Source organism: Pseudoliparis swirei, chromosome 11 (genome assembly GCF_029220125.1).
Source record: "Pseudoliparis swirei isolate HS2019 ecotype Mariana Trench chromosome 11, NWPU_hadal_v1, whole genome shotgun sequence".
Taxonomy (NCBI): Eukaryota; Metazoa; Chordata; class Actinopteri; order Perciformes; family Liparidae; genus Pseudoliparis; species Pseudoliparis swirei.
In genome coordinates, this window is record NC_079398.1 from 17,574,378 (window position 1) to 17,595,355 (window position 20,978).

Genomic DNA, 20,978 nt, shown 5'->3' on the forward strand with positions numbered 1-20,978 from the left:
GTTTTCGGGGATATGGGATATTTTGCACTGGTTGCTCAAAAAACATGAATTAAAACAACAAGGAAGACTTGTCTGCATAAAAATAGACGAGTCAGTACATTTCCTCATGAAGGATCCTCTTATCTTATCTTAAAGATACTCAAGACACGATGGGCCTAATTGTTCTGTCTGGGCATGAGGTCAAACTCCCTCAGCAGAAATGTAACTGCGCTTCAACACATCTGCTCATGAGTTAAACAAGGAATTGATAGAAGAACCACCTGGATCTGCCATCTCAGGCCCCAAACAGAGACAGACAACAATTCAAGCTCACAGTCACACCTACAGGACATTTAGAGTTCAATTAACCTGCAGGTCTTTGGGAGGAAGCCTGAGGGAACCCACGCTGCCACGGCGAGAACATGCAGCCTCCACACAGAAGGACTGCCGAGAGCGGGAACTGAACCCGTAGCCTTCTTGCTGTGAGGCGACACTACACCAACGTACTTTCTATCTCATAATTATGACTTTCTTTATCATAATTATGACTTTCTTTATCATAATAATGACTTTCTGTTTCATAATTATGACTTTTTTATCATAATTTTCACTTTCTATCTCATAATTTTCACTTCCTATGTCATAATTATGACTCTCTATCTCATAATCTCGACTTTCTATCTCATACTTATGACTTTCTATCTCATAATGTTGACTCTATCTCATAATCTCGACTTTCTATTTCATACTTCTGACTTTCTATCTCATAATTTCGACTTTCTATCTCATAACTTCAAGAGTTGTAAAACTTCCGATTGAAGAGTAAAGGTATACGTCATGAACATAAACATACACCAGCGGCCTGCATGTCAAATCTAAATCCTCAAAGTCCTGTCATGCCAATCCATTCATCCCCAGCATGTATCCTGTGTGTGCGTGTGTGTGTGTATATGTGTGTATGTGTGTATGTATATATGTGTGTGGGTATGTATGTATGTGTGTATGTGTGTGTGTATGTATGTGTGTGTGTGCGTGTGTGTATGCAAGTGTGTATATATGTGTGTCTGTATGTTTGTTTATGTGTGTCTGTATATGTGTTTATGTATGTGTGTGTAAGTGTTTTTATGTGTGTGTGTGCGTGTATGTGTGTGTGTTTATAACTTGTGAACTTATATTTAAATTGCTATAGTGGCAGTGCAGTATTAACTAGAACCGGCACTCGGTAGAGCGCATACCTTCGCAAGCAGGCACTTTTTTGGTACCTTTTCATGACCTTGACTTTGACCTTTGACCCGATCGATACCAAAATCTAATCAAATGGTCCCCGGATAATAACCAATCATCCCACCAAATTTCATGCGATTCGGTTTAATACTTTTTGAGTTATGCGAATAACACACAAACACACACACATACAAATAAATAAATAAATACACAGCGATCAAAACATAACCTTCCGCAGAATGCGAAGGTAAGAACCTGCAGCTTATGAATCAATATTATATGCAGTATTTAATTAATACTGCTGTGGACGTCTTCTTGTTGACTGCAAAGGATTTTTGGATTATTATTTTTAAAGGAAAGAAAAAACACGGTAAAAAATATAGTTCATAGTATCTGTCGTCGAAAAACATTAGTTTTAGAAACAATTCATGGAAGAAAAGTGTTTTACTCCGAATCAAAATGAGAGGAAAAGGCAGAATCTTGTTCTCTGGATTCCTCTGAAAGTAAAAGTATAGTTAATAAAAAAAAAATATTGTCGTAATATAATATACGATCATATCCGACGGCTCTGTTCCTTCATCTTTAATAACAGAAACCGGAGTAGAGATTCGGTTAGCGGTGTATCAGTCGCACACTCGGCAACAGGTGCGCGCGGCTGCTGGTGGAGACTCTTAACACGCGCACGCGCGCGGGGTGACTCCGGCCAAGCAGTTGCAGCCACGGACCGGGACTCGAACACTAGACCGACCGAAGAGAAGACACACACTTCGATTGTTCCTCTTTGTGTGTGCGTGTGTGCGTGTGTGAGTGTGTGAGTGTGTCTGAGTGAATGTGCGTGTGCGCGTGTGCGCGTGAGTGTGTGTGTCTATTTCATTCGCTCGTCCTTCATTTCGACATTAGCATTAATACTAATGCTCCTGAGGTTAGTGGTGCCGAGGTTACTTTTGTCATTTTAATTTGAAGACCATCGGCTTTTAATGTTTGCTGTTGGTGTTTATATTACATTCTTATATTTCCCACACATTCTTATTCATTATCTTTTTGGATTATCTTGATTTGGGTTCAGCTCTGTGACTCACTGACAAGGAATAAGTAAATAATGTCCTCAAAGTAAAAGTATTCATGCAGTGAGTGGCTCACTGGATCACTTGTATACTTTTTATAGTTTTAATCAGTCACTGTTGTGTTTTATAAGTGAGAACTATTCAGCTCTTGAATAAATACAGTGCAATTACCTCCATATACTGTGGAATATAAGCATAAAGTATGGAACCACAAAATACAGTGTAAATGTACCTCTTTACTCCATTGTGTGTAGGGATGGGCATCGAGAACCGGTTCTGTTTTAGAACCGGTTCCCAGTGAACCGATTGTTTGGGATCGTTAGCCAAATTCTTTAACGGTTCTGCTAACGGTCCTCTGTGGCGTTGCGCATGCGCAAACTTTTTTAGTTTCTTCAGACTGCAGCAAACATGGCAACTAGGCAGAGGCGCTCTAAAGTTTGGCTCTATTTCACACGACAAAATGACAACTACGCCACTTGTAACGTGTGTCAAAAATCTATTTCGTCGAAGGGAGGAAATACAACAAAGATGAAGAAGCATTTGAACACAGCGTGGAATTAAATGACAGGAGTGTCGTGTGTTCGATGCAGCAGCTCAGCGAACGCCGGCGCTTCATCTCTTTCTGTCCAAGGTAAACTCCTCCAAAGTGATCACAACCACTCACTGTGTGAAGCCATTTGCCTTTATTGTGTGTAGTCGATCAAGTTATCTTCTGTCCTTCGTTTGAAGCACACATTTGAGCTCCGGCATTGGTCTCCCATTATCGATCACTTCACGTTTGGATTGAAAGTCCAGTTTTGAGAAATGTTTGATCGTAACGGTATTAATTATTGGAGGGCGTGTGTTATCAGCAAACGTTCGCGTTATCGTGTTTACCCATTATTAAACAGCATATCGATTTTTAATCCATTATTAAATTTAGCATATAGCTACGCTAGCTTAGCTACAGAATCTTCCATTGTCACCCTACATTGAGGCGAGGTAGTGTTTGCCTCCCCTCTTAATGTGGCTTTATGTCAGCTCAGCAAATTCAGCGATTTTGTTAGTGCCATTTGTTTCATTGTGTAAACCAGCTTTCACTATATAAATAATCTCCATTGCCATCCAATTTAGCTGATGAGGTTCAGAGTCAGACCGGTTCAGAGGCTGGTCGTCTGTCTGGGTCACAGGCTACAGCGAGCACGTCTTGTACACCTCCTCATATCTTTGTGTTCAGGCATCCTCCACCCCATCTGAGAGAGTGTTCTCCACGGCTGGAGACACAATAAGTCCTGAGAGATCGCGTATCCTCCCGGAGAAAGCAGACATGCTTATTTTTCTGCACAAGAATTGTTGATGATCCATACAATTGATGGTGCACACTTGGTATTTGCCACTGCTAGTTTCATTTTTGGCAGCTCAGTTCATATACCCTTTAAAAAAAAGGAAGGAGCACTGTAATTTCTAGGAACATGTTTAAATTAAACAGAATACATTTTATTTAAGTTATGTAAGTTTTATTTTAAGTTCAAGAGTAATATCGTATAAATGTTTTTGCTTATTTAAAAAAAGTAAATGTGTATGTATACATACTGTGTGTGTGCAGCATTATATAAAAGAAAATTAATGTGAATAAACCCGTTTGTGCTCTTTTTTTCACCCCTTGCCCAAAAGAATCGATAAGAGAATCGATAAGGAATCGAATCGATAAGCAGGAATCGATAAGGTATCGGAATCGTTAAAATCTTATCAATTCTCATCCCTAATTGTGTGTATGCGATACTTTACTTATGGTACTCCAATCGTCTCGTATAATAACCCTGAAGGAGCTCCACAAACAGAAGTGAGCCGGCGTTGTTATTGTCCTCTTTGTCCACCACGTAAACGTTGTTCGCCGTCATTAATTTGTCATCAATCGTAGCTCCTAGCTCAGAGGAACCGACGCTCTCTTCTAACGTTGAGGTAAAGGAGCCTTGTTGAGTTTTTCCCGCTCCACTGAAAAGGTAATACATGTTAGGTCAGCATTACGGGAAATGTCTTCATGATGCTCTCCAGATTGTGAGAGGACTGAAACCAGATCTCCATTGTGCGTTGAGCCTGTTTCGTAGTTTACGTTTACATCTGTTTGCTTTCCAGTTGGCCCTGAGTCTGAATGTGTTTCCATTGGTCGAGGCTTGTCTCTGATAGCACAGCGACAGTCAAGGGTGCCCCCTTCCTTCTCTGAACAGCATGTTTGGTTAAGACTTCAGTGTCGGCAGGATGAGCTGTAAAAACAATCTAGAGGGAGGTGTTAAACAGACGGTATACACCGTGAACACAATTATTAGGAAAGTTGTATTTTTGAGGATTCCTTTTATTATTGAACAACTACAGTGCTCTCGGTCAATCCAAAATGTCAATAAACCTCAAACCTGAATATTTTAGAAAGTAAAAGTAAGGTTTTGGCTTTCTTAGGAGAATATCTATGTGTGCACAATTATTGGGTAACTATTAGTGTGCAGAATTATTTTGCAACTAAATAAACAATGACAACTTTCCCATCTCACTTGTTATTACCTTCGCATTGAAAATGCCGGAAGGTTATGTTTTGATCGGCGTGTATTTATTTATTTGTATGCGTGTTATTCGCAAAACTCAAAAAGTATTGAACCGAATCGCATGCAATTTGGTGGGATGATTGTTTATTATCCGGGGACCAGTTGATTAGATTTTGGGATCGATCGGGTCAAAGGTCAAGATCAAAGGTCATGAACAGGTCAAAATCTTTCGCAGAACTCAAAAAGTATTGAACCGAATCGCATGAAATTTGGTGGGATGATTGTTTATTATCCGGGGACCAGTTGATTAGATTTTGGGATCGATCGGGTCAAAGTTCAAGGTCAAAGGTCATGAACAGGTCAAATCTTCTTGAATCACATGGAATTTGGTGGGATGATTGGTTATTATCCGGGGACCATTTGATTAGATTTTGGGATCAATCGGGTCAAAGGTCAAGGTCAAGGTCATGGAAAGGTCAAAAAAATTTTTTTTACCATAGCACGATACATTTTTGTCCAATTGGCATGCAACTAATGCCAAAATGTTCATAATTCAATGCCCAATCTTGTGATATGCGAAGGTATGCGCTCTACCGAGTGCCCATTCTAGTTTTCCATCTGTTAACGTGAGAATAATAAACAAACAACTACACATTTACAAATAAACATTTCTGACATTTAAAAAAAACCTCAGTGACTAATATAGCCACCCTTCTTTTCAATAACAGTAATAAGCCTTCCATTCATGTCAGTTTCTTGATCTGTTGACGATCAACGTGTGCAGCAGCAACCACATCCTCCCAGACACTGTTCAGAGAGGTGTACTGTTTCCTGCACTGTAAATCTCCTGTTTAAGAACGCTCCACAAGTTCTCAATAGTGTTGAGGTCAGGTGAAGAAGGGGGCCATGTCATTATTCTTTCATCTTTAAGGCCTTTACTGGCTAGCCACGCAGTGGAGTACTTCGATGCATGCGCTGGAGCATTGTCCTGTATAAAAATCATGGTTTTCCTGTACCACTGCTTGAAGAAAGTCTCTTCTGAAAACTGGCAGTCGGTGTGAGAGTTGATTTTGAGTCCATGTTCAACCCGAAAAGGTCCAACTAGCTCATCTTTAATAATACCAGCCCATACCAGTACCCCACCTCCACCTTGCTGGCGTCTGAGTCGAAGTGGAGCTCTGTGCCCGTTACTGATCCATCTGGTCCGTCAAGAGTCACTCTCATCTCATCAGTCCATAAAACCTTTGAAAAATCTGTCTTCAGATAGTTCTTGGCCCAGTTTTGACGTTTCAACTTCAGTGTCTTGTTCAGTGGTGGTCGGGTTTCAGCCTTCCTGACCTTGGCCATGTCTCTGAGCACTGAACACCTTGTACTTCTGGGCACGCCAGGTAGGTTGCAGTTCTGGAATATGACAGCACTGGAGGATAATGGGTTCCTGGTAGCTTCACGTTTGCTTCTTCTCAAATCTTTGGCAGTTAATTTGCGTCTTTATTTCTCAACACGTTTCTTGCGACCCTGTCGACTATTTGCAACAAAACGTTTGATGGTTCTGTGATCACTCCCCACACCCTCCCTCATTACACAGATACACATCACCTAATATGCTTAAATCCAATTAACATTCAAGTTTTTACAGCTTGGAGTTGGAAAATATGCATCAAATTGATGATATGGTCAAAATACTCACTTGCCTAATAATTGTGCACACAGTGTAGGTGCACATGCGTATCTTATCAAGGGTAATGGGAACGATCTTGGAGTAGCAGAAAGGACGAGAGCAAAATGACTTTGCATGCATTACCGGGTTTCTTTTTCGGATTGTGTCGATCAATAATGGCTTGATCGCTTTAACATTTGGAACAGACGTCCGTGTTTTCCCTCAGAGGGCAATTGAAATAATTTCGTTGATCCCTTGACTCGTCAAATTTGTCCTGCTATACTTTTTGGTGTAGTTGTAATAAGCTGTGTATAACGGGCGGGGGCCTGCCGAAGAGCTAGTGAGACTAGCTCTCCGGCCTCACTAGCGAGGAAAGAGCCAGAGCTGGTGCGGTATCACCTCCACGCACAACACTGGCTCTGAGATGCTAAAGCCGCTGGACATTGTTCCAACCCTCACCTATGGTCACGAACTCTGGGTCGTGACCGAAAGAATGAGGTTGCGGATACAAGCGGCCGAAATGAGTTTCCTCTTTAGGGGGATGAATTTCCTCCATAGGGCACAGCCTTAGAGATGGGGTACAGAGCTCGGACATCTGGAGGGAGCTTGGAATCGAGCCGCTACTCCTTCGAGTCGAAAGGAGTCAGTTAAGGTGCTTGGGCATCCAATTCGGACGCCTCCTGTTCGAGGTTTTCCAGGCTGGGAGGAGACCCCGGGGAAGACCCAGGACACGCTGGAGGGATTATATCTCCCAGCTGGCATGGGAACGCCTCGGGATCCCCCAGAATGAGCTGGAAAGGGTTGCGGGTGAGAGGGACATCTATGTCACCCTGCTGGGTCTGCTGCCCCCACAATCCGACACCAGATAGATAAATAAGCATTGTCATGCACTTTAAAATGTATACGTTACTCAACATGCCTTCTGGTAATAAAAACACAAACATTGTAAGCGCCACTTGGAAATGATTTGTGGTTGTGCTGCTTTATTAGATTGTAAAGAAGTAACTCAGTCACCATGATAGAGGAACACGAGACCAGGCGGACAGACTGGGAGTGCATTTGGAGTTGTAGACCTCTACATTCACGGGATATTTCAGTCTGTTCCTCAAACGTGTCCTCTGATCTCTCATTGCCAATTCTAGCCTCCGGTTGGCACTCCGTGTCGTCTGCAGCTGGATGGACAAGGCAAAAGAAATTAAAGGGAGGTTCTTCTTCCTCTTCCTCGCTGCCTTTGTCTTCATCCTCTGCCTCGCTGTGAGGATGCCCAGGACGTACGTGTCCGCCCCGCAGCCGCGTCAGTCGTCGGAGGCTTGCCCCTCGCGGATCTCCTCGCGGACCATCACTCCCCTGAACGGCACCAAGCACCTGCTGGTGTCGGCCTACATGGACCGGAGAGAGGCCGGCTCGGACGTGCGCATCATCGGCATATTTAAGAGGGACTCCATCCAACCCCTTCACTGCGTGTTCTGCTGCGCGGGCCAGCTATCAACCACGACTCCGGGGACCATCTTGCCACACACGGACCACTTTGGGTTCCCCTACGCCACCACGGACGTCATGTGTCGGATCCCTCAGAACTGCAACGCCACGCACGTCGACCTGCTGACTCGGCCGGGCAGCAGCGCGAGGCCGCCTCACCGGCGCTGGCTTCCTATAGGAAACCAGGAAACCAACGAGAAGGAGGAGGAGCCGGAGAAGCCTCGGTTTAACTTCACAGTCTGCATCTCCAACCTGTTTGGAGGCTACAACAACGTGCTTCAGTTTGCACAGACACTGGAGATGTACAGGTCGGCACGGCAACAACAAATGAGCAACCCAGTTGGGTAAACCAAACATTTACCATTATCTTTCTTTCCTCCGCTTGCCTGCAGGTTACTGGGCGTGAACCGGGTGGTGATCTACAACACCAGCTGTGGTCCAGAACTGGACCGCCTGCTGCAGGGCTACATCCAGGAGGGCTTCGTGGAGGCGGTTCCCTGGCCCATCGACCGACACCTGAATCCGTCTCGCGGCTGGCTCTTCTCGCAGAGCGGGGGGGACGTGCACTACTTCGGCCAGCTGACCACGCTCAACGAGTGCGTCTACAGGTCCATGGAGCGCTCGCGCTACGTCCTGCTGAACGACATCGACGAGATCATTATGCCCTACCGACACGACACCCTGAACGCCCTGATGGACGCGCTGCAGCCACAGCAACCAAATGTAGGGATTCTGGCTTCATTAAAACCTCAAGGTTAGATTGGATGGTTTTTTAAAATCCGTATTTTCTCTCTCTCATCTTCCATGCTGGGTTGCATCGTGTAGACGGGAGTCTTCCTCATTGAGAACCACATCTTCCCCAAGAAACACTTTGAGCCAAGCAGGAGGTTTCACTTGCCTCAGTGGAATGGGGTGCCGGGCGTCAATATCCTGGAGCACATCTACAGGGAGGAGCCCGACAGAACGTCCTACCACCCACACAAGATGATAGTTCAGCCGAGGTAGGCGGAGAAGTTACTCGTCCAGGACACACACACACACACACGTTGCAGAGGTATCGTCTCATAAAAGTTCATGTGTGGTTTAAAGGAAAGTGTTGTGTGTTTGAGTCAGTGCGTTTACATGATGGTATAATTCGAATCTTGCTTTAGTCGGACTATGCTATCTTTTGGGGGATCTGTTGTTATCCCAATATACATGGCAGTGAGTAATTCGAATCATTGGCCGAAAGCATGTCATATCCGATACGATAGGTGGCGCTGTTTTCATTACAACTCGTGGTGATACAGCCATTTCCGCTTGACCTCTTCACTACTACCAACAACAACCAACAACAACAACATAAACATTTCGAGAAAGATGGCGAACAGAGAGCAAGGCGAAGCTACATCCCTCTACTATTCTTGCATGATGTTAATTGTGACATTATCGTCTCTTTCGACTCTTTCGACTTCCGGTTCACGACATGGGAGGGAGGGAGGGAGGAGGGTGGCGGGATCTCAAGCATGCGCAAAGACGCAAAGTCCAGTTCCTAATCCAATTCACCGTTACATGCCGCGATAGTCGAATTATCAACCGGATCGGATCGAGTTATCCAGGGGTGTTAATCGGATCGTAGTCGGACCGCACAGTCAAACAAAGGTGTTGACAGAGCCTTCTCCATTTCTGCCCCCTCCCTCTGGAACTCTCTCCCCAAAATCATCCGTGACTGCACCGAACTTTCATCATTTAAATCACTAATCAAAACCCACCTGTTCAAAACTGCTTTTAATGTGTGATTGTGTGCTCTGAACGTTCTTATTTGCTTTTATCGTTTGTTTTTATTGTAATTTTTAATGCATAGCTTTTAGGAATTTTTAAATTATGTGTTGTAAAGCATCTTTGAGTATTATGAAAAGCGCTATAGAAATTTGATGTATTATTATTATTATTATTATTACATGAAACGGATAATTCGATTTCAGTCCGACTAAGCCAGTTATTCGAATGCATGTAAACACGGTCTGTGTGTCACAGGATGGTGGTGTGGACTTCAGTCCACGAAGTGCTCAAGAACTACGGACAGCGGTTCAAGGTCCCGATGGACGTCTGCCGGATCGTCCACGTCCGCAATCCTCTGCGTGGCTCGCTGACGCTGGAGCAGCTCAACGAGGACAAGCGGCTGTGGGACTTCCAGGAAAAACTGATTCCCAGGGTGGACCGAGCGCTGAGGAGAGCCGGGCTGCTGAGCACGGAGGGGCGGAGCTAAAGGAAGGAAGGGATGGACAGAGACTTCGGGGGTGTCACGAGTCACGACCATTTTACTTTCCCAAAATGTGCACTTGGTGAATGACGCTGCTCAAATCGTGAATATTTCAAATATGCCAACTTGTCCACAAAAAAGTGACGCAACCGCCGTGTTGTAACCGGCTGCAACGTAACCGATGTTCTCTCAAGCTGCCAGATGGAGCGAGTCAATTGGCTGCTGTGGTTTCGGTACAAGACGTTTGAGGGGTGATTGTTTCTGGTCCAACGGTGGAGCAGCTGGCGTACGATGGTTCATATTGGTGTTGGTAGAGAATGTGCTCAGGGTGTAACGCACACTGAAAATGGTCGCTTGCCAAGACCGATGTTATTGGTGGAGGTGACTGAACACGTCTCAACGGGGGAGCGCACGACTTCGACGATGACCACCGATCTGAAGATATAAGACTAAAGGTCGCGGCAGTTTTTCTTTTTTTGGGGGGGCTATCTGTTTAATTATTCACTTCACTTCTGAATATGTAAAATATATATATATATATATTATAATAAATTCCTGTTGAACTATTTTTGCATGATTCAACTTGGAACTCGTGGGAGTTACAAAATCAAATGTGATTGCACCAATCACACGTCATGAGCTCTGTCAACAGTAAAGGTGACGGAGGTGTAGACGGAGAACGTTTACACACAACAAACAAGCTCATGTGGGTCCTCCACAGCCCAGTTATTAATATGACCTCCATTCATATCTTAACATTTTAGAATATTTACGTCTGTTTGGTTTCTACGTTGCTGGCACACTGGAATAAAAAGCTCAGTAAATCACTTCCCGGAGGTTTCTTTTTCTTTATTTCTCTGCTGTGACATCCAACTATTCAGCCTCCCTTATTTTTTCATCGCTGCCAATGAAAAAAGAAGTGCAGAACGGATGAAATGGCACAATGGAGGAAATGGGCAGAATGGCGTTTCCCCTCTTCATCCTTTATTCTTGGTGTGATGGTCTGAAATAAAAGTTGAGTCCTTTCGGTTAAACTGGTTTTACTTGCTCACACTTTAAACCTTTTTTACGAGTGTTTTACCTACACGTTAGTGAATATTTCACCAATTCAGGGTCTAAATTCTTCCTTTTATCTATTAACGCTTCAAATTTCTCTTCATTCCATCTCCGGCTAACAGGGGAGAAAGAGCTTTTCGGTTAGGATGTGCACGCCCATCAAATCGAGGGAGGTGACCTCCAAGATAAACATGCACAATTTGATAAAACAAACTCAATAAAGACTGCTCCAATTGTGGTCAATTTTTTTAAAAAACGTTCTAGATAAATAAGCAGAGGAACACTTTCTCTTTTGCTTTTTTTGGCTCATCAGTTTGAGACCCTTATGTTTCCGTTAGTTTTCTGAAAGACAACCCCAGACATAACCCGCAGAAGTTTAAAAACCTAATTTCTCGATCCACCCCACGCACGCACGCGCGCGCACACACTGGACTCGGACGCATTTTAAAAAAGCATCATTTGGAAACTATTTATTGAACATTTGCAACCAGATATCAGTTAAATACAGAACTTTCGTTTTTCTCTCTCTCTACACCCCCCCTATTTGCCGGGGGGGGGGGGGGGGGAGCTCCGCTTCACTACGCTGAGAGGAGGGAATGTTACGGGACTCTGTAAAAGGCGCACACTGTGCTCTCTGGAAGTCATTTGGCTTTCTGTCTCCTGATAATAAAAAGAGAAACAGAAAATCGGGAGTCTGCTTCTCGACAATGTCCAACGCCGCCGCCGCCAACGCCGTCGCGTCATCCTCTCCGCACACAGACCGTGGCAAAATGACACAAATGGGAGCCGAAGAGGAAAACCAGTACAGGCAACTGGGACGCACCCCCCCCCCACCCCTAGCTGAGGTGTGCGGCCGTGAATTGAGAAAAAAAGCTAAAAAGTAAAAATGATCAACATGTATATATTAGAAAAAAAATGGCAATTAGTCTTTAATAAACGCCTCGCATCGCATCGCCTCACCTACCTACCCCCCTCCCCCCAAACAAAAACCAGGGTTATAAATTACAAACTTGTCCAAATCAAATGAATCAAATCAACCGAGACTTCGGGGCCGTTCAGTTCCACTTTTTTTTTCAAGACTGGAAAATCCTCACCAACAAAACAAAATGGCACTTTCCAGTCTCTCGAACTGGAATCTAGAATCTCGACCCCAAATTGGAACCGCCCCCCCCAAACCCTAAAATCAACTCTTTCTAAATTTACATATATGGGGTCAGGCGCTCTTCGAGCTACCGCCATCCTATAGCGGTAGCTGCTCCACCCACAGGAGAAAGGGGGGGGGGCTATCTGTGGTCTCCGGGGAAGGGGCTAGGCCACGGGTTTGAAGGTCTGCAGTATGAGGTTGGTTTGGTGGATGAGCCGGTTCGCGCTGATGAAGACGTTTATTGCCCTGGAGACACACAAACGTGACAATGTCAAACATCTTTAATAAAGAGGGGGGGGGGGGGTCACCGCAAACAAACCGGATACAATGCAACATTGCTGACGTGCGGGGTTGTCGTGGTTACACTTACTTTCCGTCTTTGAAGTATGTTTTGAGGGTGTCGCTGAAGCTTTTGGAGTATTTCACAAACTCCTTTTTCTGGTGCTCCAGAGCCTGAAACGAAAAGAGAGACAATACATGAGGGGAGGCGTGTGTGCGTGTGTGTGTGTGTGTGCGTGTGCGTGCGTGTGTGTGGGGGCCGTTTCCGTGGCCTCGGTACTCACTCTGCGATTCTGGTACTGATATTTCTTGATGACGTTGTTGACCGTGTCCAGCAGCTCTTTGATGGCGCTGGCTATGTCTCTAAGAAACCAACGAGGAAGAAGAGCTTACAGCACAGAAACAACCAGAGGGGTGTGTGTATGTATGTGTCTTTGTGAGTGTGTGTGTGTAGGTGTGTTAATCTGGGTGTATGTGTGTCTGCGTGTGTATATGTGTGTATGTGTGTTAATGTGTGTGTATGTCTGTGTGTGTGTATGAGTGTGCGTGTGTCTGTGTGTTTCTGTATGTAGTTGTGTATGTGTGTGTGTTTACATGTGTGTATGTGTTTATGTATGTGTGTGTGTGTGTGTGTGTGTGTGTGTGTGTGTGTGTGTGTGTCTCACTTGATAGTCTGGAGAAATCGTACTCTATCGTTGATCTCATCAGGGATTTTGCTGAGTATGTGTTTCAGAGCTCTGGCTTTGTCGTTGAGGTCCAGGAACTCCTGCTCCGGCCGGTCGATCATGAACTCTGCCGGAGGAAGTAGGAGGGAGTAGGAAGGGGAGGAGTTAACAACCGACAGGTACAGAAAACAAACAGCGGCTAAAGTCCGGGCAGGATAAGAGAATCGGACGTCTTAAAACCCGGACCTGAGGGGGGTCACAGATAGGCCACGCCCACCCCTGTCTCACCTTCCACGTCGTCGGCCGCCATGCGCAGCAGGGATTCTGTGAAGTTGATCTGGACGTTCTTCTTCTCCAAGATCTTCATGATGATGTCCTGAGTCAGGCCGGGGTTCTCCCTCTCCGCCTGGACACAACGGGGGGGGGGGGGGGGGTGTCACATGATCTGCCTTTCATCTTTATCCACAGCGTGTAGATAATAATAATAAAAATAGCTGCTTGAGCATAATGAACATCATATGAACCAGCACCGGAAATACACGAGGGCAAAGACGCCTCCTCCCTGCGTCACTTCCTGTCGGGACTTTTCCTGGGAAAAGTCGGAGGCCTTGAAAGCAGCATTACGTCATCTTTCAGGAGTCGGATTGGACTCGACCGCATCCGAGGAAGAGGAGGAGGTCATGTTTCTGAATAATTTTGTGGGCTTTCGCAATAAATCTGGTGTGTCAGAACAAATGATGATTTCATTGGAATAGTTGACGTGAATCCAACATTTTTTGTTTCTTTTTCTTTCTCAACATTGAGAGACATTTTCCAAAAAAAAGGTCCAGAGAAAGAATGTGACACGCGTGTGCCACGACCGTGTTTGACTGCGGTTGAGGCTGGTTGTAACATTCTAAACACGTATTGTTAACGTACATAATAATAATAATACTTTAAACAGGTGGGATGAGGAACTGAGAGCTATATTGAAGAACTCTAACAATCATTTCTCACCGAGGAGGGAAAAGTGACTTTGACCTTTAAAAAAATATACGGGACTGAAAAGTCCACAAACAAAAACACACACACACACACACACACACACACACACACACACACACACACACACACACACACACACACACACACACACACACACACACACACACACACACACACACACACACACACACACACACACACACACACACACACACACACACACACACACACACACACACACACACAATTAAGAGTGTCCGACTGTGGTTAGCAGGGCTGTCTCCTTGTCAGGGGGATGGCGGTTGGAACCCCGCCCCAGCCGATGTGTCCTTGAGCAAGGCACTTAACCCCGAGTTGCTCCCTCTATCTGTGTCAACGCGGTGTGACTGCAACATGATTGTGAGTCTCTTACATAACAGCCTCAGCTAAGTGACATGTCATAATAATGTACACCTCGGACACACTTTTCAATGTGTATTTTTTATAAATGGGGAACTCGGATGCAGTCTAAATTCAAACCCCAAAAATAGGAAGTTGTGAAGGGTCGCGGTAATGTTAATAAATACAAATTACTAATAACGATGTGTATATATACAGGCATGAAAACGGGTCAGGGGTGAAAAAGGTGAGGAGGATAGGCACGCAGGGGGGGGGGGGGGGTGCTGGTGGTGACTTCCACAAACATCGATGTTGGACGTTGTATGATAATCTATAGGTCCTCCATTCTGACACCAAGTCAGTGATCGGGCCCTATAATACTATAATAAGAGTAATATTGTGTATAATATGTAGGGCTGTGAAACTATTACAATTTTAATCGGGTTAATCACAGGTTTCTGTGGATTAATCATGAATAATCACATATTACCGATATTCTCGGTATATTTTGTGAGAACATAGAGATTTATGACAAAAGACGTATATACATTTATACATTCTTCTATACAATGGTGCTGCAACTCAGCAGTTATTTAGCAGTTTTCTTCCATATGGAACATTAATACATCTTCATCCTAAACAGAATGTTTAACCCTCCTGTTACCTTCGGGTCAATTTGACCCCATTCAATGTTTAATGTCGGTGTTCTTTGGGGTCAATTTGACCCCAGGCTGTTTTTCACTGTGTCAAACATATAAGAAATATCAACTTTTTTATTTATTCAAAGGGCTATTTAGGTAGTCAACAAACAAACATAAAGTACCTCACACTTAAACTTGGGAAGCAATATTAATTCTAATAATTTTCTGGAGGTTTTAATTGCTGGGGTCAAATTGACCCCGAGGGTAAAATATGTTAGTAAATGTAAAGGTAACAGGAGGGTTAAACAGAACATTTGTCTCTTGTTTGTCAACCATTAACTCCACCATGATACAATCTAAAGGCCTCTAGTCTTCCTCTAGCAGCTGCTGAGGCAAACTGACTGTGTGGGTTTTCTTCATGAACTGGGCCGTGATGAAAGGGACGGCGGGGACACCGCTGCAAAACTGAAACTTAAAGGAATTGACGGAAGGCACCACCAGGAGTGGAGCCTGCGGCTTCATGTGACTCAACACGGGAAACCTCACCGGCCCGGACACGGACAGGTGGACAGATTGACAAGTGACTTCTTTTTGCTCGGTCCCGATGACGGAGATCGATAAGTGTTAACGCAACGCGAAGAGACAGAGATGACATGCTGCTGTGGAGATACGATCAACAACAGACGTTTAGTTTAATAAAAGAACAAAGACGTGCTATAGAGAACATGTCAGGGGGCGGGCCAATCTTTTTAATGTCATGCGATCTACCGACACTACGCCGCGATCGACGTGTTGAGACCCTGATCTACAGGAAGTAGAAGTCGTAACAAGGTTTCCGGAGGTGAACCTGCGGAAGGATCATTACCGATGAACAGACCGTCTGCATGAGAGCGGACAGAGTTCAGATTGAAGTGGTGTATTGGAAGCTCATTTTGCGCATGCGTTAAATGCGGTAAAAAAATTTAACTAATTAATCCTGTAATTTAATCATAACGCGTTAACGCGTTATTTTTCACAGCACTAATAATATGGTCATTCATGAACCAACTTCCTTTTTTTGTTGTTGGCGTGAACAAGTCTTCAAGTCTTGTGCTCTGCTGAGCCATGAGTCTGTTCCTCGAGTCTGTTCTGCCTCTACCTGGTTGTCACGATCTTCTATAGTACCTGCCATAAATATCATGATACAATACCATAAAAACAGTCTACCATAAATACGATACTGGTATATTTATCTATAATAGTAATAAATAAAATATCTGTATGGTTCACTTTTTACCAACTTTTTCAACACTTAACAAATGGCAGTAATATTAGTATTAATACAGCCAGATATGAATGAAACTACATGGAGCCATCATAGCATTGATCAATGATTATACACTATGAGGCCGTTAGTCTCTGACCAGAGGATACACAGTTCATCAGGATGAGCAGCTGTAGAGTTACAGAACTTTACAGACTGAACTTAAACATTTCACTTCTGGCATCTTGTTTTATTTTTATTTTTAAAGTCGAAAATTCCGCCACTTAACGGCACTCGCTGTGAGCGCTGCGCTGCGCGTGCAAACAGCTTGACACGGAGCAGCGCGTGCGCTCTGATCGCTTTTTTAATGAAGTATTGAGACTAAAAATATGCTAAATCACATCGCTCTTAACGTACGGGTACTTTGTTAGCATCGCTCCACCGTGCAGCGCGACAGCAGCAGAAGTAGCGGCTAACATTCAAGCTAACCTAAACCACCAAACGCTGAAGACATCTTGACGCTGATTGGCCGAGACGCGACACGTCCCATCAAAGATGTTTTATTGCGAAGAGCACCCACTCCACATTTTCTCCGTGTTCCACTCCAATCTCATAAACGCCGGCCGGCCAATTGACCCCCCCCCACCCCAAAACAAAAACTCTTCGGATCTACACGATTCACGTAAGTCGCCTATTTTGGTTTCAAAACGGCGAATTTCGCCGAAAGGTGAGGGATTCTCATGCCTGTATATATATATATATATATTAGTGCTGTGAAAAATAACGCGTTAACTCAGTTAATTAAATTACAGGATTAACTAGTTTGTTTTTTAACGCATTTAACGCATGCGCAGAATGAGCTTCCAATCCGTCTGTTGTTGGTCGTCTCTCCAGCAGCGTGTCATTCTGTCTCTACGTGTCACGTTAACACGACTCCGATCTCCGTCTCGCGCGCCGCAGAGCTCGGATGCCGGCGTGTGCGCGCACATCGGGACGAAAAAAAGTCACTTGCACCACCCCCCCCCCCCCCCCTCCCCCGTCAACAACTCTTCTCTCAGCTCGAGCGGCAAAGCTCCGATGCTGGCGCGCGCACTGGTGAGCAATGCAGGGCTCTCAAGTGTCACGCCTTGAGCGTGAGACTCACGCATTTCGGTCTCAACTCACGCACTCCCGCCACACATCGTATTTCTCACGCTGGAAAAAACTCTCGGCTCTTTAATGTTTTAATGCAGGGGTGCTCAATATGTCGATCGCGGTCGCCGCAGAGCTTCGATGCCGGCGCGCGCATCGCTCTGTCGCGCGCGCCGAGAATTGTTGAGGGGGGGGGGGGTAGACGAAAATTACAGGGTGACGGGTGGAGATTTCCCCCTGTTATAATAGGAGGGGAAACACTGGAGTTGATAAGCGTGTCTTCTTGTCTGATCAATACGCAACTGTGAGGTGCGCGAATGGACCGAGCGGCCAGCTGCTGATCACTCACTCAACGAACTGACGGTGCGCGCAGAAACCTGTGATTAACCTGATTAAAAATTTTAATCATTTCACAGCCCTAATTTATATCTATATAATAGCGTAGCTGTACCTTGATGAAAGCCGCTCGGAGCGTCTGAGCTGCTGATAGGTTGATCCTCTCCAACTGATGAAGAAGAAAGAAAACACACATGATCACAGACAACTCCTGACGGGTTGGAGTCCACTCAGCATTTAGAGTCAGTCTGACACAAATGTAATTTAACTATAATAAGTGTATTTATTTTACCTCATTGAAAACGGGGTACATCACGGCGTACAGCGTCATGGATACCATGGAGTTTGTCTCCGCTTCATTCTTCATCTCCTCCATTGTCATCCTCCAGAGGAGGAGCTGCTCTTGGTTAACGGTGGAGCTCACACACACTCTGAAAACCACACACACTCCAGAGTGACAAGAGTCTGGAGGATAGAAATAGAAAGAAAACGGATTAATCAGAGTTTTATTACATGTCAAGACATGTTATAACAAGGTTATTTTATATTATTAGTACTGGCAATGCACTGATTTGATAAACCGTATCAGAATCAGCGCCGATCCCAACGCGATGAAATGGATCGGGTGCTGGCTACGACATGACCCGTCCACATGAACCGCGGCTCCTCCTGCGGCGCCATTGTAAAGCGTTTCAGCTGTCGGTGACATCCATTCAATCACGGATGTCTGCATCAATCCCTGGCTTCATGTTGCGTAACAAAACTAATATTGACTTCCACGCAATGAGTTTCAGCATTTAAGCATTGGAATTATTATTGGCTAAACAAATGTCAGATCCGTATGTACTGAGCAGGATATTATAAACACAATCAACGCTCTTTGATGGACAGACGACACTGTCACAAGTCTGTATTACCGTAAACATACAATTCACAACATTGCTCCATAGTCCTGTGATGCATCATTACTTGCGAGTCCACATACACTTCTGTTCAAAAGGTTGGGGTCACTTAGACATGTCTTTATTCTTCAAAGAAAGGCACTGTTTTTATTCAATGAAGATAACATTAAATTAATCATAAATCCACTCTCTACATGGTTAATGTGGTAAATGACTATTCTCTGGTGTTTAATTAAATCTCTACATAGGTGTCTAGAGGCCCATCTCCAGAGTTCTAATGGTACATTGTGTTATCGCCTTAGAAGACTAACGGAGGGGTAGAAACCCCTTTTTATGTGAGCGCAGCTGAAAACAGTTATGCTGGTGAGAGAAGCTATAAAACTGGCCTTCCTTTGAGCAACAAGTTTGAAGAACATTAATATTTCAAATAAAAATCTATATTTCTAACTATGACAATGTCTTGACTATATGTTCTATTCATTTTGCAATTTGATGAATAAAAGTGTGAGTTTTCATGGAAAACACAAAATTGTCTGGGTGACCCCAAACTTTTTAACAGTAGTGTATCCCGTGTCGGCCAACACAACACAGTAGACCTGACCCAGTACACCTCTAGGTGTCTTTCCAGAAAGCTGGACTTGGTGACTGGTTTAGGGGAGTGGCAGAGTTATGTGTTCCCATCAAGGCCAAACGGCAACTTCAAAGTGTAGTTATTAGATTACATAATGTACAGGTGGAGGAAAAACAAACAGTTATTGCAAGCAAGTGCATCTTCCTATCCGGTGTTGTTGTTGTTGTTTTTAAAATACAATCAGGCTAATTTAAGGAACAAGAAAACATCACTGGCATAGAGAAATGGTTGGCAGTGCTAATCAGCTTTCCTCTGTTACTATATTGTAAGCATTTTGGGCATGTGGCTGTCTCCATGGTCTGCTCGTGTCATCCGTGGCCTGTCCAATGAGACACACAGTGAGGTGTGTGTGCGTCAGCCTCGGTGTCTGACGCGACTGGCAGGTAACAGCTAGCCGCACGGCTAGGTAGCCGGCGCTAACTCAACTAGCTGATGTGGCGTTAACTGACGTTTAGAGTCGTGTTTAAAAGCGACCCGGAGTCACAATAAATCATCGGGACATGAACTCGACGTGTGCCGCGACCAAACTGATCGCGAGCTCAGCCCAAAGAGAGTAAATTGAGGCCTTCTGGTGGCTAACAGCGGCGCTTACGCACTAGCTTCGGTACATTGGAGATTTGTATTCGCCGAGGAGCTAAAAACGCGTCATCAAACTGCTTTAAAAAAACATGCGCGCGCGTCGCCGCGTGCGTGTCTAGCGTGTACTTGTATCTACCTGCGGTCCGACTTCTTAAATCGGTTGGTTACGCCGTCGATTGCCTTTTAGCTGCTATGTTTTCTTTACAAGTTAAGGCGGAAGTTTTTTAGGACTGGCCTGAACGACAACTTCCGGTCTGGAAGGCGTACACGTTGCTACGTCACCGCACGCGTCCTGCAATCAGAAGGCGGAAGGATATATACGCGAACCGTAAAGCCGGAACAAACATTCACCTTTATTTATTATTTAGACTTTGTGGGTCTATATTTATGGGAGCCAATTTCCGCCACGGTGATTAAAAAATAAAAATAAAGATACTGTAATGGATTCTAATTAGATACTATTTAACAATTATGACTTACTATCTTATAATTATGAGTTAATAGCTCATCATTATGAGTTAATGTATCATAATAATCAGGCACGTGCACAGACCTTTTGGGGGGCAGGTGCTCAAACCAAAAAAAAGGGCACCCAATGCCAAAAAAAAATTCGGACAGAGTTGAAGCATAAGCCGCAATACACTAGTGAAGCTGTCCTCGACCTGCGTTTCCTCTGGCAGCATCAGACCGCTAGCTTACATTTTCTTTATGAATAAAGATGAATTATTATATAGCAACAGTACAAGCATTCTGATTGGCTAATGGGTCGTCATGCCAGCCACGTATTGCCCTCCTGGTCTGATACGGATCCGTATTGCCCTCTTATGTCATTTTCAAAATGAGCGATA

The 20,978-nt window shown here is 44.4% G+C and overlaps 2 protein-coding genes across 3 annotated transcripts; one reads left to right on the forward strand and one right to left on the reverse strand.

Annotated features, from left to right (window-relative positions):
- Nucleotides 1-1,959: 1,959 nt before the first annotated feature.
- Nucleotides 1,960-10,991, forward strand: LOC130202033 (uncharacterized). Of its 2 annotated transcripts, none has more exons than XM_056427319.1 (5): nt 1,960-2,125; nt 7,583-8,227; nt 8,312-8,642; nt 8,745-8,920; nt 9,936-10,991. In XM_056427319.1, the coding sequence occupies exons 1-5, from the start codon at nt 2,115-2,117 to the stop codon at nt 10,165-10,167; spliced, it is 1,395 nt and encodes a 464-aa protein (XP_056283294.1). In that variant the 5' UTR covers nt 1,960-2,114; the 3' UTR covers nt 10,168-10,991. The 2 variants fall into 2 exon arrangements, with proteins under 2 accessions (XP_056283294.1, XP_056283293.1); XM_056427318.1 differs by lacking the exon at nt 1,960-2,125 and adding an exon at nt 2,395-2,898.
- Nucleotides 10,992-11,659: 668 nt separating this feature from the next.
- On the reverse strand, nt 11,660-20,359 carry LOC130201970 (programmed cell death protein 10). Its single transcript, XM_056427210.1, has 8 exons — nt 20,267-20,359; nt 18,311-18,483; nt 18,134-18,187; nt 13,594-13,711; nt 13,306-13,432; nt 12,925-13,003; nt 12,732-12,814; nt 11,660-12,607 (listed from the first exon to the last, which is right to left on the reverse strand). The coding sequence occupies exons 2-8, from the start codon at nt 18,398-18,400 to the stop codon at nt 12,526-12,528; spliced, it is 633 nt and encodes a 210-aa protein (XP_056283185.1). The 5' UTR covers nt 18,401-18,483; nt 20,267-20,359; the 3' UTR covers nt 11,660-12,525.
- Nucleotides 20,360-20,978: the final 619 nt, after the last annotated feature.

Coding starts and splice junctions, on each gene's coding strand:
- LOC130202033 (XM_056427318.1), top strand. CDS start 2,852: ATGCAGCAGCTCAGCGAACGCCGGCGCTTCATCTCTTTCTGTCCAAG. Junction 2,899..7,582: donor TTCATCTCTTTCTGTCCAAG/GTAAACTCCTCC, acceptor TGCCAATTCTAG/CCTCCGGTTGGCACTCCGTG. Junction 8,643..8,744: donor TGCAGCCACAGCAACCAAAT/GTAGGGATTCTG, acceptor TGCATCGTGTAG/ACGGGAGTCTTCCTCATTGA.
- LOC130201970 (XM_056427210.1), bottom strand. CDS start 18,400: ATGACAATGGAGGAGATGAAGAATGAAGCGGAGACAAACTCCATGGTA. Junction 13,004..13,305: donor CGATTTCTCCAGACTATCAA/GTGAGACACACA, acceptor TTGGTTTCTTAG/AGACATAGCCAGCGCCATCA. Junction 12,608..12,731: donor ACATACTTCAAAGACGGAAA/GTAAGTGTAACC, acceptor GTGTGTCTCCAG/GGCAATAAACGTCTTCATCA.